Source organism: Thamnophis elegans, chromosome 4, assembly GCF_009769535.1.
Source record: "Thamnophis elegans isolate rThaEle1 chromosome 4, rThaEle1.pri, whole genome shotgun sequence".
Taxonomy (NCBI): domain Eukaryota; kingdom Metazoa; phylum Chordata; class Lepidosauria; order Squamata; family Colubridae; genus Thamnophis; species Thamnophis elegans.
Genome location: NC_045544.1, coordinates 95,573,908 through 95,591,834, shown reverse-complemented (window position 1 = coordinate 95,591,834; position 17,927 = coordinate 95,573,908). Strand labels below are relative to the sequence as shown.

Sequence of the window (17,927 nt, the reverse complement as noted above, 5' to 3'; positions counted from 1 at the left end):
GCAGCACATGGCTTGTGAGGGATCCATTTTGTTGCGCCCACCACTGGTCAACTGAGCTGAGCTGCTGCTGCCGCCACTAGGAAACACTGAAGCCTTCACTGCTGAGCAGCTGATTGGCAGTTGGATGGGCCTCCCGGAATACCTCCAACCAGCTGTTGTAGGTGCTGGGGATTGCCATCACCACCACCGCCAAATGGCGGCGGTGATTGGCAGCAGCAGTGATCCCCACCGCCTAGAACAGCTGATTGGCAGTATTCCAGGAGGCCAATCCAACCGGCAATCAGCTGCTTGGCAGCAAAGGCTCCAGTGTTCCTTGATGAATCCTATCCCCCCTCCCCCCACTCCAATATTTGCTCTATAAGATGCACAGACATTTTTACCCACTTTGGGGAGGGGCAGAGTGCATCTTGTAATGCAAAAAATACAGTATTCAGTGAAAAAATCCATATCCATATTAATTAAATGTTGACCCCAAAAGTACAAGAATTGGGGAAGGGTGAAGAAAAAAAGTTTGACCTTCAACGGTTAAATAATAGTTCTTCCATTATACCCAGTTACAGATATTCATAGAAGGGGTATGAAATACTGGTGGAATTGTTTGTTGTCTTCCTCTATTGCTGTCTAGTAAATTTTATGTTGCTGACTAACAGCTGAAGAGGAGCCACATGAAGTATTTTTGTATCAAATATTTGTCACTATTTTTATATCAGTATTTCAAGAGAAAGCAAAGTCTCATACATATACAAATATTTCTTGTAATGTTTCTAACACTGACACATCCATCAAATATAGTTGAAATTTGCACATCTCTTTAATCTTCATGGTAAATAGTGCTTTCTCCAGTTTAGATGATCTATAAAATGCATTTGCTCAGTCCGTTCCCCCTTTACAGAATTTGCAAACAAATGAAAGTCCTTACAGAATTACATATTTCATATATACTAACCTATAGTCACAAACAGTATCAGCCCTTGTATTATATTTCCTCATTTGGCAATGATTGTGACTGGGAATTGGATTTATTGTAAAATCTTTATGCCTGAGGAACAGTCCTTTGTTAATGGAATATTATAATAAAGAAATAATAAAATTCATTAGAGGAAGTTCTTGGCTTATGTCCAATCCGTTTGGTAACTGTTCAAACTTACAGTGGTGGTGAAAAAAAAATTGTTATACAACCAATCTTGAAGTTCCAGCCATTGCTCATAATATGATCACTATCTGGGTGGGTGCTTGACTTGAAATTATGACATTGCTAGAAGCCATGATCATGTGACTGCAATTTGTAAGTGTCCCTACCAGTTTCCCCACAAAGAAAATGGGAAGTCGGCAGGGAAGGTTGCAACTCACTTCAGTAAGTCTTTCCCAGCTTTCCTGTGCTCATTCGATCTTACGCTCTGCATTCCACAGTCTTCCTCTGCTCTCATGGTGCTGAAGCACCCCACTTCCCCAGCCTCCCCCAACTAGCATGTAGCCTGCACCAGGCCCCCAATGTTACCCACACACTCTTCACCTGGGATTCATATACCCTCCTGCTTAATGACCTATACTTCCTGGGACTACAACACTGCCTAGGACTGCTGAAATGGTCATCACTAAGCAATTGCAATCATAGGACACCATGTTTTACAACCATATCACTCAGCAATCCCAAAGACATAAGTGTCATTAAATTCAGCATAAGCTTATACTTGGGTCCTAGTGCAATTATAAATATAATGGGCATTTGATGCTCATTTTATGCCCATTTTATGTCAATGGAATCTTAGTTCATATTAGCCTTGATATAGCCCATTAGCAGTGTTGCTTGATAATATACCTCAGATTTGCCTTGTACATATTTTTACATAAGTCTTACGATTTACAGTGTTCTTTCTTTAAAACAGAGATTAAAAACAAAGGCACTGCCCTTTAGTCCTTCCAATACTTGTTTCTTTTTACATTCATGTCTCAAGCCCTCCATTAATGCAGCTGCATTTAATTTGATGTCTTCAAACAAATTTGCTTCTGTCAGTGTCTTAATATTTCAGCAATAATATCATTTTATCCAGTTACTGAGACTAGTTTCATTCCATGTTCTATTTCTAGGTGAACGTGCATCAGCTTGAGCATTGAGATTATTGGACAGTATGACATAAGAATTGATTTATTTCTTTTTATATATTTTAGTTGCCGTAAAGATTCATCTGAGGTTCTTGAATTAAGCGCTTATATAGAATTGATTAAGATTTTGGCGAAACATGAAAGACTGGATGGTAAGCAATAGATGCTTTCTTTCAATGTATATTACTGTTATATAATACAGATATCTTTCCACTAGAATAAAAATATTAATGGTATATCATGCCCTACAAAGTGCTTGAACATTTTACATCCAAATTTGCATGTGAATTCAACCAGAGATACTTGGACGATGTAGGCCATTAGTTTTAATGGACTGGCAAGCTTGTCATTTACATTTACACAGCTCAGTGCTTTTTGCATTTCTGCAGCTAGTTTTTATTAGCACTGCTGTTAGGATTGAGTTTGAAGATCATGGCTTATGGCACAAATTGTATATGTGCCTTGACTAATGGCCTTGCTTTTCCTTAAGAAGGTGTGAAGCCTGAGTGTAAAGCCTGTAAACATAACCTCTTTGAAAAGTGTCTAAGCACTCTTGGATTAAAAAAAAGGTTTTTTTAAAAGAAATATAGGATTAGATCTTAAAAGTGAGTGTTACAAGACTTGTAAACTGTAAGTTATTGGCATAGTTAATTAGAAAAAAATATATTCTAACACTGACTAGTGAATTTGAATGTGAGATTCTGTTAGATGATTTATATTAAATTTCTTTACTTAAAAGGGTAAACATTATGTCTATGTATAATATGCACATTGTGTGTGTTTTGTATGTGTTTTAGAGCGATTATCATAAAAGGAGTTGATATTTAGATCAGATACCTATACAATTAAAAGGTGCTATTATGTCAATCTTTCAAAAGCCCCCATAGCATGCTGCAGGATATATTTCAGCAGATGCTTTTATGTAAAGTAGTCAAAACATTTTGCTTGTGCAGTAATTAAGAACATTACAAAAATGGTCTTATTCCATATATGAAAATGTTTGTTTCTGCCTTTCTAATGAAGATTAATGAACCTAATGTTTTAACATGCAGTCTCTTAGAAAGCTTTCATTGGCTCTCCTTGGCTAATTAGTATCGACACAGCAAACAGGCCCTATCGGTATCAGACCATTAGTCTGGCTCTATATACAGTGTAAACACATCTTTATTATTTGGCCTCGTGACAAGCCATCTGCTGAAGAAACAATGGTGTGATTTAGCAGATGTTAGCACCAAACGATAAAAGCATCCATTTAGTAGGATCTTGTTGCTATAGGGCAGACTCTACAGGGTTATGTGGTGCAGTGTGGGCTCACAGTTCCCATCTGTAATTTGTAGTCAAAGTTGCAGCAAAATGATAAAACCATGCTTTGTGGATTCATAATTGTAGTCTCGTTTAGAAATGCAAGTAGTAATTAACTTGAAATTGGCATTATACACAGAATTTACATTCCTGCTGGTTTTTGAAAGGCTGTTTTAATAGCAGTTTGTTTTTTTCTGTATATAAAATTACCTAAGCCTTTTTTTTTGCTATGGTTTATTGTAGATGCTATTAACATTTTAACGGAGATGAAAGAGAAGAATGTCTGTATTAAAGATTCAGCTGTCACACAATGTTACCAAATCCTTAATAATGTAGCCTTCAAAGGTGAAGTTGAAAAGGTGAATCAGCTGCATGAGGCTATGGTAGGCCTGCTGTTACCACAGTCTGCTGCAAAATTGTGTTCTCCCCTTGTTACTGTTCACTTAAAGAGGTAAGTTGGTTGACACCTGCAGTTAACTAAAGAAGCAAAGATACTTACTTTTATGTTTACATTTTACACACAATCTTTACATGCTTTCTTTATACTGCAATTCTGCAAGCCTATACTTAGAGAACCTCATTAAATGCAACAATTAACTGCTGTTATTGTTGTTGTTATGTCATCATGACAATCATGCTTTTTTTGTTTGCCGTATTTCTTTCATTTTGTGAACCTAATAATATCAAAGAAACAAAAGATGTTTCAGATCACTGCATCCTCTAAGAATTATTGATATTCCCACCACCCTATCTCCAAAAGCTAGCACAGTTGGGTTTGGATTTGGGTTAAGCTTACTTCCTGATGACTAACATATATCTCAGGGGTGTCAAACTCGCGGCCCATGGGCCAGATGCATCACATGCTGGACACTCGCACACCTGGTTTAGCGAAGGGGGGAAAGTCACAATACATCATGTGACAATGCCCTGACGATGCAAGTTTGATACCCCTGATATAGCTATTTAGTTTCCTTGGCTTCACTGGCTTTCCATTGCCTTCTTCATGGCTGTTTTTTTTCAGTTTCCCAGAGTGATCTATAGCAGCAATCCCCAACCTTTGCAGCTTTTTGGCCCGGCCAAAAAAGAGAGGAATTAGGTTGCGCAAGTGGCAGGTCGGCGCACACAGGAAGCTCAACTTGCTTGAGCATCGGGCTGACATACGAGTGCCCACCAGCCAGCCACATGTGCGAGGGCTGCATGCGCACACCGGCCCAACGCTTGTGTGGCCCAATTCCAAATAGGCCATGACCTGGTAGTGACCAATTTGGGGACCCCAGTTCTGCCACATAGCATGGGGTAGAACTGGCCACCTTATTCTTATTTTAGGTAAACAGTGTTTCCTGGGTCTGTAAATAGGATTAGACTAATGGTAGAATTATAAACCATTATAGGGGCATTTTGGAAAGTGAAGTAAACTTTTCTTTTGAATCACTGCACAAGTTGTTGTGACCCGGCAGCTTTTTGAGGGTAGAGTGCCAACACTCCGAATGCTTCCCCTGCATTAACTTGTCAAGCGCAAAATGCACTTTAATTGCAATGTTCTCCTATCTTCATTTACCAAACAGATCTGCAGAAATCCTTCAGAGTTACTGTTTGGGACAATTATTGGAAGCTGCTCTTATTTGGACATTCCCTCTGTTCCTTCTCAGAGCAGATTTACAGTTCTTGGTGTACCAATAGCTTTCAACAGACACCTTCTCTTGAGTTCATGGCTATGTTCTGCTTTCATCAGTTCAAACAATGGAGTATATTCCATAAATTCTGGAAAGTTACATTGAAATGGTGGGGCATGTAGTGAATCTTTTTTCCCCTCTTTCAAGGGCAGTGTATCGTAATTTCGTTTTAATGTGTGCCATTGTGTATACAGGAAAACAACAATAAAAGTTATTCAATTCAATCCAATCCAATATCTTATCAGGGAAGATCGAAAAGAAAAGAAAAATTCCCTGTGACCAAGCCTTTTCTAAGCCCAAACTATAAGTGACACTGACAGTTCAGGGACTAACTGTAGAGTAGCATGACAAGCTAAACAATTACAAGAGGATACAGCTTGGAAAGTATCCTAGACAGATAATTTTTTTTGGGTCACACATGCAGGGATGCAGCCATCAGTCTCTATTGCATGTCCTGGAGCATAATGATTGCTTTCTATTTGCTTCCTCTCCAGTGTCAAAGACTGGCATCAACATCTGTTCACTTATCCTTTGTGCAATATCAGGATAGTTGATAAACAGCTACAAAGCAGCTCTGGTGGAATATTCCATTTTTAATTTTTACCGTACAAACACGTACTGATTTAAGAGGTTGGCATCAGCAGCAAAGTCAGTGCACAACTGTTATCCTGGGAGACAATATGGAAGTCTGAGAATCATACTTTGGATTTATTTCAATCTAAAACATCATCTCTGTGTGTATTAACACACTTCATATATGTTAAATCATATTCAATATTTTCTTAATTCCCATTTTTATATGATGCCCTTGCACTAGAAGCAGTATTGGTCAAGCTGCAATAGTTATTTATTAATCCCTTCAATTTATACAGCTATCCATCATCTCACATGTGTGATTTGGGGCAGCTAGCACATTTAAAAACAAATTAAATAATTAAAACCATAAAATGTATTCACAGGAGGATGCAGTCCATACATTATGAACAGTTAAATCTTTCAAATACAAGGTATTAGTTTGTAAACAAGTTTTGTGTTCATTCCTAGTTGCTAATACATCCCTATTTTTCTTGACTCACTGGTCAAGAGTATTTTATGACATGTTGAATGCATTTGTATACTGTTTCTCTTCTCATGTCAACTTTGAGCTTGTTGTTGGTTTAATAATGTTATTTGTTACAAGTATGTCCTGCCTTCCCTCAGAGCATCTTGCCTGGGTTCCCTTTTCATTTTCTCCCCTCAATAGCAACCTGTGAAATAGTTGGAGCCGAGAGACTTAAAGATATTAAATTCTTTTAAACTAGGAACTCCATTCTTCAAAACTGTAGTTTTGATTGTCATACCATTGGGAGCAGGGACGTGCCGTCAGGGGAGGCAGGGCCTCGCCACTGTCATGATGAAAAGAAAAAAAAATGTGGAAATACCATCCCCAAGAAAACATAAACTGGGATTTGAAAGAGACAGCTATAACAATAGAAATAGAAAGGGAGGGAAGAAGGAAGGAAAGGAGAGGAGGAAGGAAGTAGAGAAGGGAGGGACGAAGGAAGGGAAAGGAGTGGAGGGTGGAAGGGAGAGAAAGAGAAGGAGAGATAGTAGGAAAGGAAGAGGAAGAGTGGAGGAGAGGTAAGGGAATAAGAAAGAGGTAAGGTAAGGAAAGTGGGTGGAAGGGAGAGAAAGAGAAGGAGAGGAGGGAGGAAGAGAGAGAAAGAGAAGGAGAGAGGGTAGGAAGGAGAAAAAAGAGGGTAGGAGTAGGGGAGAGGTAAGGGAAGGAAGAAGGGGAAGGAGAGGAGGAAGGAAGGAAGTAGAGAAGAAAGGGAGGGAGAAAAGAAAAGAAAGAGAAAATAAGGTGGTGTTACAACAGGTGCTAGGGATGGTAAACAAAGCAATCCAAACTATACCTTATAACCTTTTAAATGGAATAACAATAGTATAAGAATGGCAAAGAAAAAGAATAATTATGTGAATGTATACCTATAATTGTATGTAAGAGAATAAATGACAGTAGGGATATAAAGCACAATATAGGTAAACAATATTTGGTTATAAATAGCTAAGTATAAATAAATATAGAATTGTACATAAAAATGGATAACGAATAAGGAAATTATGAATCCAAGATAGAAATGTATAGAAGGGAAAACACTAACTGCAAAGAAACCGATAAGGAACTGCTGTATGATATAGGATGGAACTTATTGTTCCTATGTTGTTTTAAGTCATGTGTCTGTTTCTGTTTATGTGTTTGAAATAAAAAATTATATAAAAAAAAGAAAAGAAAAAAAATTAAAAGGAAAAAGGCAGAGGTAGTTGCTGCCAGAGTCACAGTGGATGACTCTACTTAGTGAGAGTGCTTAGCAGGGGGAGGCGACAGAACCATGTGCCTCCTTTAGACTATCGTTATGATCACTTGAGCAGAGTTAAGCAAGGGTTAAAAGGCAAAAAATTCTTTATGCAAAGGAGGCATGTGGTCATCTTGCCTCTGACAGCAGCAGGTCTTGCCTTTTTCTTTTTACATTTTTTACATTTTCATCATGACGGACGAGAGGAGAGTTGAAATCCTCTGACACAGCTGGAAAATGTATGTGGGTCGGGAGGGGGGAGGAATTCAAAATTATTGTAATTTGTAAGTAATTTTTTATTGTGAGTAATGTGTGTGTATGTGTGCGTGTGTTTCTTCACTTCATTCAAACAAACTCAATTTGAGAGAGAGTTGTTCGAGAAGAGAGGGAAGGGGCAGAGGCAGGGAGGGCAGCCTTGTTTGAGAAGAGAGGGGCAGCCTTCTACCCGCCTCTGCTAGCGGGCCGGCGCTTTCTTTCTTTTGCCTGCTGTGCCCCCCTTCCCTTTCTCCTCTCCCCTCCCACTGGGAGCCCCTTCCTGTTCCCCTCTCCCTTTCCACCTCCCCCTCTTTCCTTTCTTCACCGGCTGCCGCCTCGCCCCTGCCTCCTCCATCCCCGCCGCTGTGTCCGACAGGCGCCTCGCGTTTATGGCAGACATAAACAGGAGACGCCTGTCGGATACAACGGCGAGAACGTCCCCGCCGCTGCTGCGCTCCACCGCCTCCGTCCCCACCTCCTCCGTCCCTGCCACTGTGTCCGACAGGCGTCTTGCATTTATGGCGGTCATAAACACATGACCCCTGTCAGACACAGCGGTGGGGATGTTGCTTCTCGCCGCTGCCGCGCTCTTGCCTCACCAACCGTAATCCTCACCGCACATCACTGATTGGGAGTATTAGGATGGTTCCGAACCCTAAGTAGTTTTGAATGTTCCAGACATAGGGAATGGTAGTATTAAGAACAAGCCCCTTTTTGCCATTTCAGCTTGACTGTAATATTTATAGGCTTTGCTAAATTTATATGTAACTATTTGTTTGTCCTGAATATTTTGTTCATATGCAGGTGGGATAGAGAATAAGTGAGATGATAACTATTAGTGCTAGTTTTTGCATGTAAATATTCAAAAACCTTTCACAATCTTTTCCCAAGCTTTGGAATGTGATAGCAGTATTTTCACTATGTGTACTGCTGAGTCGGTGGGGAGATGAGATGGTTTTCACTTCTGCAAATTGAGCTTTTGCATAGAGGGGTGGGATAATGCCCTTTTTAAATGCTCTCAGGTTATCTTAAATTTTTATATGTAAAGTCTAATCATGAAAAAGTCTAATTTTTATATTACTAACAAACAAGTAGAAATTATGACCATATATTTTGTTGGAAGAATTTTATCTTCCTGTGTTTCACTGTGATAAGATCAGATCTACCATATTCTAGAATGCAGTTGGATGTGCCATTGAAAATGTTAGTGTACGGAAAGGCTACTTCATGTATTGCAGAATGTCTTACCTCAATTTGGGAAAAGGCTATAATTTTGTAAGATCTTTTGGAAATTTCATTTATGGATTATTTCCTTATATAATATTTTAAAAGCTTTTGGCCTTTTTAATTTTTTTAAAGAATCTTTTACAAATGATAGATAACATTTTTATTTAATTTGGCATACTTGACATTGTGAAATTTCTTACTGCTCTTTCCCCCTTTCACTGAATATATTTATAGTATTTTTTCTGAGCTCTTACAAGAATTTTTATCAAAGCTAATAAGCCAATAAGGTTTCTTGGCATGATGATGCTACTTAGGGAATATACAGGTAGCCTCTGACCTATGACCACTGATTCAGTGACTGTTTGAGGTCATAGGAGCGCTGAATGAAGGGACTCAAAATTACTTCCTTTGCAGTGCTCCCACAGCAATGTGATCAGAATTTGGTCACACTCACATATATGACCACAGGGGCACTGCAATTCCCCAATATGTCTCTCTGTGTCTTTTTGGCCTTCTTACATTGTGTGCTCTGCCACCCGAGAGGATCTACCATCTTTGGCTGCTTTATACTCCTCCCCCTCCTTTTTTTTTTCCAGGCACAAATCCAGCTCCGTCCAGGAACTCTTTGCAGAGGGTTGTTTTGATGTGCTGCAGCGCAGGGCCATGCTTTAATCTCTGCACCCCTTCCCCCCAAGTGCAAAGTCGGACCCAGCTCAGCTCAAGAGTACAGCACAAAGGGGCGCTTTGGTGCATTGCTACTGGGATTGTAAAGAGCATCCCCCAGCCATAGTTCAACACAAAGCCCAGCACTGCCCCACCAGCTAGGTTGGTTGTGTGGTAGTAGTGGCAGCAAGAAGATGGCAAATATGAAGTGAGGCACCAGAAAGCAGAATGACAAGGGTTGGAGTACAGGGTGATCAGTGAGCTAGGGTGGCTGCTACTTCCTGGAGAATGGCAAAAAGCCTGGAGCCACAGGCAGGGTCCAAGGCCATGGAAAGGACAGAGATGGAGAAAGTGGAGATAGGTATAAGAAGTTGGAGGCACCTTACTTTACTGAGAGAAAGTTGAGAGGGACCATCCTGGAATGTCTAGGATTGGCTAACAACTGGTAAAATTTGCTTAATGGTGGCAAATACAATTGCTGGAATTGGGGTTGCTAAATGATGCAGTCAAATGACATTTCACTTTACAACCACATTTCTTAGCAACCAAAAGTTTTGTCCCAATTGTGGTTGTAACTCAAAGACTACGTGTAAAGACAATCTGAAGGTAAAATTCTAATTCCCGGATCAATCATGGGAGTGATCCCAACCAGTCAGTGATATTGTGAATAAGATGTCATTGTGATGTTAAATAGCCAGTCAAATTTGGCTACATGACAGTAACACTGAAGGCAAATGAAACCAATTGAGAGAGAAGGCAGTATAAATGCATCAGTGAACTGCTCTATAGACATTGACAAAATGGAATGGGTATATGTGTTTCAGTAGAGAAAATAGTCTTGAAATGACATCACTAATTTCAGTTCAGCTTTTCTTATGGAACATTTTCTACAGCTGTCTCCCAGTCATAGTTAAATTATTTTGGCCAGTCCAGTAAGTTATGTAATAATTCATTTTGAACAATGCCTATAGCAGTTTCTTTTTGAAACAGATTTGAACTGAGAATAAAAAATGATTAATAATCCTGGCCTAAACTTTCTAGTCTTATTTTTAAAGTTATTCCTCCACCCTTCCAAACTATTGATATTCCATACACTGTGGATAAATCTATACATACGCCCCCCCCCCTTATCAGCTTACATTATATTTATTTCAAATGTCTGCACTATTTATGGATTGTTTTCTTCTCACCAACACAATTTAAAAAAAGTGAACGAAAGGTTTGTCTCTCTTACTCCATTATTGCAATTAAGAATTTTACATCCTTAGTGCCAAAGGACAAAAGTGGTTCATTTGCCCTAGGAGAACAGAACAGTGATAAGATGATTTTTCGTCAAGGATCATTGGGTCGTAATTAAGTTACATTCATTGCTATTACTTTTTGAAGGCTGATTGGTAAATGACAGGCTTCATGCATTTAGTACGGACAGTGTTCGCTGGGGGTTTTTTTCTCCCTCTGTCAGAAAATCCTGTTGAGCCTGATAATGTAAATGTGGCATTTTATTCTGAACAAAAGAGTAGGGAAATGAGCTATCTTGTCTAATCATTCAGTTGTTTAACACTGACTTCCAGTTTAGACTCAATTGGCTGGAAAGCACTTGACATGTGAAGTTAGTGCTGTTCGGAATTCATGTTTGAGTAAATTTTAAAGTAAGTGACAGCTAAATTGTACCTAGGGAAATTACAAAGCCTTCAACACAGTTAATTTTTTGGGGAGGATTAGTTGTAATTGCAACATGAGTCTCCTTGAAGATTCCTCCTTAAAGCTGATGAACAAGGGGGAGGGGGACGTTTAGCTCTTTTAAGAGCCCTGTTCTCTTAACAGAATAATTTTTTAAAGCTGATTGTACCTTCTTGAATTGATTTCCTTCCAGGCTAACTTCTGCTTTAGATTTGCAGAGGGGTTTGTTTTTATCATTCTGTGTGTCCCCCCACAAGTCCTTCCCCCCCCCCCTCTTTCTCCTTCCTTTCTCTCTAGTGATTTCTGGTTTGAGAGCATTCCAATTAGTAAAACCCTTAGGTAAATTGCCACTTCACTAATATGCTATGCAGAACATTAAAACACTCTATTCCAATTAAAATCAATATTTAGCTTCTTATTTTGCTTTTTTTTAAATCAAGCAAGCTGCTTGGTTTGTACATATATACCGACTATAAAGCTGAAAGTGACAATATTTTTAGTATTAATATTTGTTATAAATTAAAACTAGAAGAGAAAAAAGAATTATGCATGTACCTGTAATTCACAAATAAATGATTTCTATTTTGTACAGATAAGTTTTAATATTGCAATTTTTGAAAATGTTTACAATTAATAAAATGAATTAATTTCATAATTACATTATTTCCTGTTAAGATTCATTCAGGTGAGTTGCAAAATAACATTTGCTTAATCACAAGTTAATTCAATTTTCAATTAAGTGTATGAGTGAGAGATTAATTCCTAATCAAATAGAGCATAGCAGACTGCATGTTTACCTAGGCAGAAGCCCTATATCATATTGTAGAATAGAGCTCTCAAAAACAGTTATGACACTGTACTGCTGGGATTGAAATATATAAACTGTCAGGTATGCAAGTAACAATGAAACAGCTTTGTTTTAAAAAATGTAGCAGTGTATTTGAATAGCAAAATGTTCCAACTTTTGTATAAACAATATGACGAACAGTTGTAAGATTATGCTCATGGAAAAAAATGTTCAAGTAATTTGATCTATATTAAAATTTCACTATCAGAAAATACAATTATCTACAGTGCTAGGAAGAGCCATGCTCAATCAGATCTAACAATTGGCATTCTCTCTTCAGAAAGGTCAGCCACATATAAGTGGAGATCCGATACTTAAGAAGAACAATAAAAGTTCAGTAATATCCTCCCATTTAAGTTACCTAGCAGTTAGTATAAAAAAGCTGTCACACCTAGTAATGGTTCAAGAAATAAAATTTAGTGAAAATTACAGAAAAATAGAAACTAATAATGAGTGACCTATTGCAACAAGGAAGTTTGTGAAGCCATAAAATAAGCTAAAAGAGGTAAAGTGCCTGGACCAGATGGATTTCCAACTTCTTTCAGGAATAATTGCTACATTTATTTATTTTTTCCAAAAATGAACTCTTATTTTGTAGAATGAAAGGATATGAGGGAGCTAGATTGAAATATATTAATATAGTGTTACAGTAGTCCTCAGTTAACGACCATAATTGGGATCAATCTCAATTATAGAAGCAGTTAAGTGAGGTATCATATGACTGCCTTGTTCAACAGCTGCAATTTTTACACTCTGAAGTTGTTAAGCAGTCTCGCAGCTCCAGTCCCACCATAAAGTGCTTTTGTTTTTACTAAAGAGTCGGTTGATAGATAATAGAAATATATTGAACATTTTGAAATACCTAAAACAGTATAAGAAAGAACAAGCTTCACTGATCTTTCTAAATGCAGGCCTCTGTCAATTTGAATTAGACTTTCTTGTTTAAAAGTTTGGAAGATACGGATTTTGGTGAGAATTTTATTAAATGGGCAAAGTCAATTTATACTTTACAGAAGATAGATAAATGTAAACAGGGAATTGACATACATTTGTGAAATATTGATGAGGGCACTCCGTGATGTTATTATTCACATTACCTCTGAAAATATTGAATAAAACCATAAGATAAGGCAAAAGAATCGCTAAAGTAAGGATTAAAAAGGAAAAGTATAAATTATGGGCAATATTTAGTGAAAATCTAGACAGTCCTTTGGAAGAAATTGAAATATAAATTTAAAAATTAAACAATTTTAGTGTGCTACCTCAATTTCAAATTAATAATAAGAAAATGAAGATGTTAATAAAAACATGGCTGGAAGAGCAAAAACCCTAAATAATGGTTTTAAGATTGAGAGAAAAGTGAAATATTTGGTTGACTAATATGAATTTTATATCTTTTCAGGACAATTAAGACATGAAATGAAGTTATAAATATGCTAAGATTGGAAAAAGTACAACTGACATTGTTAGGTAGAATTTTTATGAATAAAATGGTGCTTTAAAAAAAAACAGTAGCTATTTTCATAAAATATATATATATGTCTCATTTTAACAATGGTGTGTTAGTTGGTATGGCAATATTTTGAGCAGGATTGAACTGTGGAGTCCTTGCTGCGCTCTGAGCCTGATTGTTTTCTTGTAGAGATTTCAATATTCATTGCTCTCTCAGAGAACAAACCCCACTCCCTGTACCACTGATGAAGGTACCTAGTTGGGTAATGAAATGTCTCAAGAAAATAACCAAGCTGGGAGAGCACCAAGAATTCTAAAGATTAAATTAAAAAAAGTTCCAAGATAGAAAGGGATAAGGAGGACTAGGACTACCTGATTTGAGATTATATTTTGCAACCTGCAGCTTGGTTTGGTTGAATAAGTGAATGCTGCTAAAAAATAAGAGAATCTTAGAACTAGAAAAGCATGACCTAAAGTTTGGATCTCTATAGTACATTAAAGTTAAAGTTGATACAGGTTTTTTAAAAGTTCCAAATTGAGCATATGGAATAGATATAGTTGTACCTAAAATACTATGCACAAAAAGAATTTTAAAGAAAAGAAACAGCAGGCTAAAAGAAATGATTAACATATAAAGAGTTCTACATGAGTCTGGAAAATATAGGATGAAATCGAGAGAATTTGACTGTAGAGGGATTTAGTTTTCAGTAATTTTCATATGCAGAATTAAAAGAGATTTAAAATTTAAAATATATAACAGGATATTTGGAATTGAACAGCACAATATAGAATTTGAAATTGAACTATATTAAATCATGAACGTATAATTGCTAAAATGTAGTGTAGACTTTGGTGAAATTTGGAAAAATGGGGGGAAAAAACCAAGTTAAAGAGTGTATGATAAAATAGGCTAAGAATATAGCCTAAGAAATAGGCACAAAATATATTGCTTGAACAATGGGAAAATATGTGGCTGAAAGGATTGAAATTTATACTATTATTATTTAAAAGAGGTATTTTATAAAATGATGTACCAGAAAAATTGTTTCGAATGTATTTCAAATTTAAATAAGGGAAAACATGAAGGATCATTTTATCATGCCAGGTGAACTTGCAAAAAATCCAGAAAATTTTGGGTTCAAATACAATGATACAAAGAGATTTAAAGATGAATATTCAATTCTAACTATAACATTTCTTGTTTGGACTAATGGATAGACAGTTAGAAAAGAGTTATAGAAGATTATATTTCTATATAACCATTGCAAAATTATTATATTCACAAAAATGGAAAGGCTACGAAATACCCACAATGGAGGAATAGATGGTAAATATGACAATTAGCAGATGTGTCAAAATTGACTTGCATAATTAGAAAAGGACAATAAGTACATTTATCTCTGATTAATAATGAACCTGTGAGTTATGCACTTGATCTTTAGAAAGGGTAAACTGCAGAAAGAAGGAAGTTATGTTGTAACTTTGGAAAAATGACAAAATATATTTATAAGCACTTTTAAGAATATCGGAAGTCTTTTTTTCTTTTCTTTGTTTCTTTGGGCTCTTTTCACTTGTTACTTTTTTGTTTACTTCCCTTTCTCTTTGAAAATTCATATTTTTTTTCTTTTAAAATTTTCTTTTATAAAAATTATATATAAAAACGCTTAGAAGGGTAGTTGATTTGACAAGTCAACCTTTTGAAAGGTGTTCTTTCAAAAGGCAGTTGCATAACAGTAGAGCACAACTTTGGTTGAGGCTGGGTTCTTATAGTTCCATTTAATTTTTGTGGGGCTTATTAAAAATCTTTGGCTTTGGCTCAGAATGACTCAGTGAGCATACCTCATTGTGAATAACTGATTGCTGCTGCTGTTATTTTTTAAAAGAACCAAATTACCAGTTCTCTCACACTGAGAAGTTTCTGATGTTGCATCAGGTTCTGTAAGGGTATTTTCTCTGCAGCTCTTGCTTGGGGAAATCTGGGTATTGGTGGGTAAGAAAGTGTCTTAGCATGCATACCACTTTAATTCCAGAGATTTCTGCTGTAGATATGATTAATTTTGTAAATATGTTTGGAGAACTCTCATCTGGCACTCTTGAAACTGAATATTAATATGTCATTCTAATACTCTCCAGATGTTAAGTCAAGATGACAGTTTAGAAATGTAACCTTTATAGGTACATACATTTCCTTTATTCCCTAACTATTACTTTTAACCCTTTTACCTTTCACTCATTTCTTAGTTTACAAACACAGGGTAGATTTCTTCAGAACTATATATTTGAATCCTATTTACACTACTAATGTATCTGGTTGGTTGGCATTCCAATTATTCATTTATTGATAACTTGTATATAAACAATACTGTGGGAAAGCAGCTGAGATGAATAATGCTCTTTCCAGAGTCACTGTCAGAAGCTGAAATAAATAGACAAGACTTGAAGATACAAAATTGTACCCTAAAGAAAATCATGGGGAAGAGTTTCCAAGCTGTTTCTATGTGTGTTAACTGAACTTTTATCCAGAGCAGAAGAAAACACTGATTATATTAAGCTTTATATCCATGTATGGTAGCTACCATAGCATTTCTTTTGTATGACAGTAATCTAGTTTGTATCATCCTCTTGCAGTTTTGAAATTAACCTGTAATTTAGTCTTCACCCCAAATGACAATAATTCAAATGACTGTGGGGTGCCAGAAGATGTTCTGTAAACAGGGCTCAGTAAAAGAGGGTAAGGTAAAAATCCAACAAGTCAGGCTATTTACAATTTCATCTGGACTGGAGTAATATCATTATGTTGCCTATACTTGTAATTAATAATGAAATTTGCATCAATCTTTACAAAATTTTAGCAACCTTTTAAAAATAATAATTCATGGGAAGAGTTTAAATGAATAATTTTCTTTCAAAAATTTTGATTCTGAAGTTATGTAATAAGTTTTGTTTCATAAATATAACATACTGAATTTTCAATTTCTCTCAACATTTTCTGCATAATTATCTAATACAACAAATATCAGTAATTAACTGCTAGAAGTTAGTTTTGAAAATGTCTCTAACATATCTATTAATTTTCACTAAAAATTTTAATTAATCTGGCAAATATATGACCACACTATCATCATCACACACTTCTTAACTAATTGAATTCTAAATTAGAACAATGATGTTTTTGTTATGGGCACATACATATTATTAGGATTCATGGTTAATAAGGTAAAATACATTTGTATATGTCAGCTCATTATATTATGCTGCTTAGTTGAGATTCAGATTCATAGTTACCAACTGAATGTTAATATTTTTATGTGGTAGAACTGGTATGATAGATTATGTTTCTTTAATGTATTAATTGGTTAAAATGCTTAAATTCTCTTTTTCATTTATAATTTGTAAATGAATGAATAAAATTAGGTTGTAATTAGTTAACTACAGTATATGAATGACCAGAACTGTAAAATAATGCAGTACAGTAGATAGAATGAGAAAAAAAGAAAATGTTGTAGTAGATTTGCATTTTAAAAACAACTGTTGTTATGAATTACATTGTAATATTCAAATTGCCGTGTTTTCCCCAAAATAAGACAGAGTCATATTTTCTTTTGACCCACAAAATATGGCTTGGGCCTTATTATTAGGGGAGGGCTTATTGTTTTGGAGATGCTGGGAGGCTGATCCCTTGCGAGCGGGCTCTCGGAGAACCGGACACAGCCTCAGGGGTGAAGCAACCATGAGGTGACCATGCTCACGAGCAGCTGCCCTGCAACCCCCCTCTCCAGCTGGGCAGAGCGCCATTCACTGACCTAGGGGGTATCCCTAAGGCGCCAAGCCACATGGAACTCTGCCCGTTCCCAGCTCCCGTGGCTTGGCACATTCGGGATACCCCCCCCTAGGTCAGTGCAAGGAGCTCTGCCCGGCTGGAGAGGGGAGTTGCGCGAGCGCCTCTTCTGCCCCCAGCTCGCATGCCTCCTAGCCTCACCAGGCCCTGGCCCAGCTCTCCCTGCAGGGCCAGGGCGCTGCCGCCGCTTTCACCACCACCATCGCGCTCTGAGCATAACTACTTCTCCGGCTTCCAAACTCCGGAACTTGACTTCTGATTCTTCCAGCAGCAACCACTCTAGGAGTGTGCTCTATGGTTGTGGGCCGGCTGCCATAGGGCCCACAACCATAGAGCACACTCCTAGAGCGGCCGTAGCTGGAAGAATCAGAAGCCGAGTTCCAGAGTTTGGAACCAGAGAAGAAGTTATGCTCAGAGTGTGGCGGCACCCTGGGAGAACTGGGCCAGGGCACGGTGAGGCTGGGAAGCATGTGAGCTGGTGGCAGATCAGGCACTCGCGCAACCACCCTCCAGCTAGGCAGAGCTCCATGCATTGACCTAGAAGGTATGCC

General features: G+C 37.3%; 1 protein-coding gene across 1 annotated transcript in view; it reads left to right on the top strand.

Moving 5' to 3' along the window:
- The window catches only part of LRPPRC (leucine rich pentatricopeptide repeat containing), an 89,602-nt gene that overhangs the window by 35,502 nt on the left and 36,173 nt on the right, over nt 1–17,927 (top strand). Inside the window, exons 21-22 of the mRNA XM_032215090.1 lie at nt 2,170–2,255; nt 3,649–3,856. Of these exons, the coding sequence (XP_032070981.1) occupies nt 2,170–2,255; nt 3,649–3,856 (294 nt within the window). The remainder of the gene's footprint in view (nt 1–2,169; nt 2,256–3,648; nt 3,857–17,927) is intronic.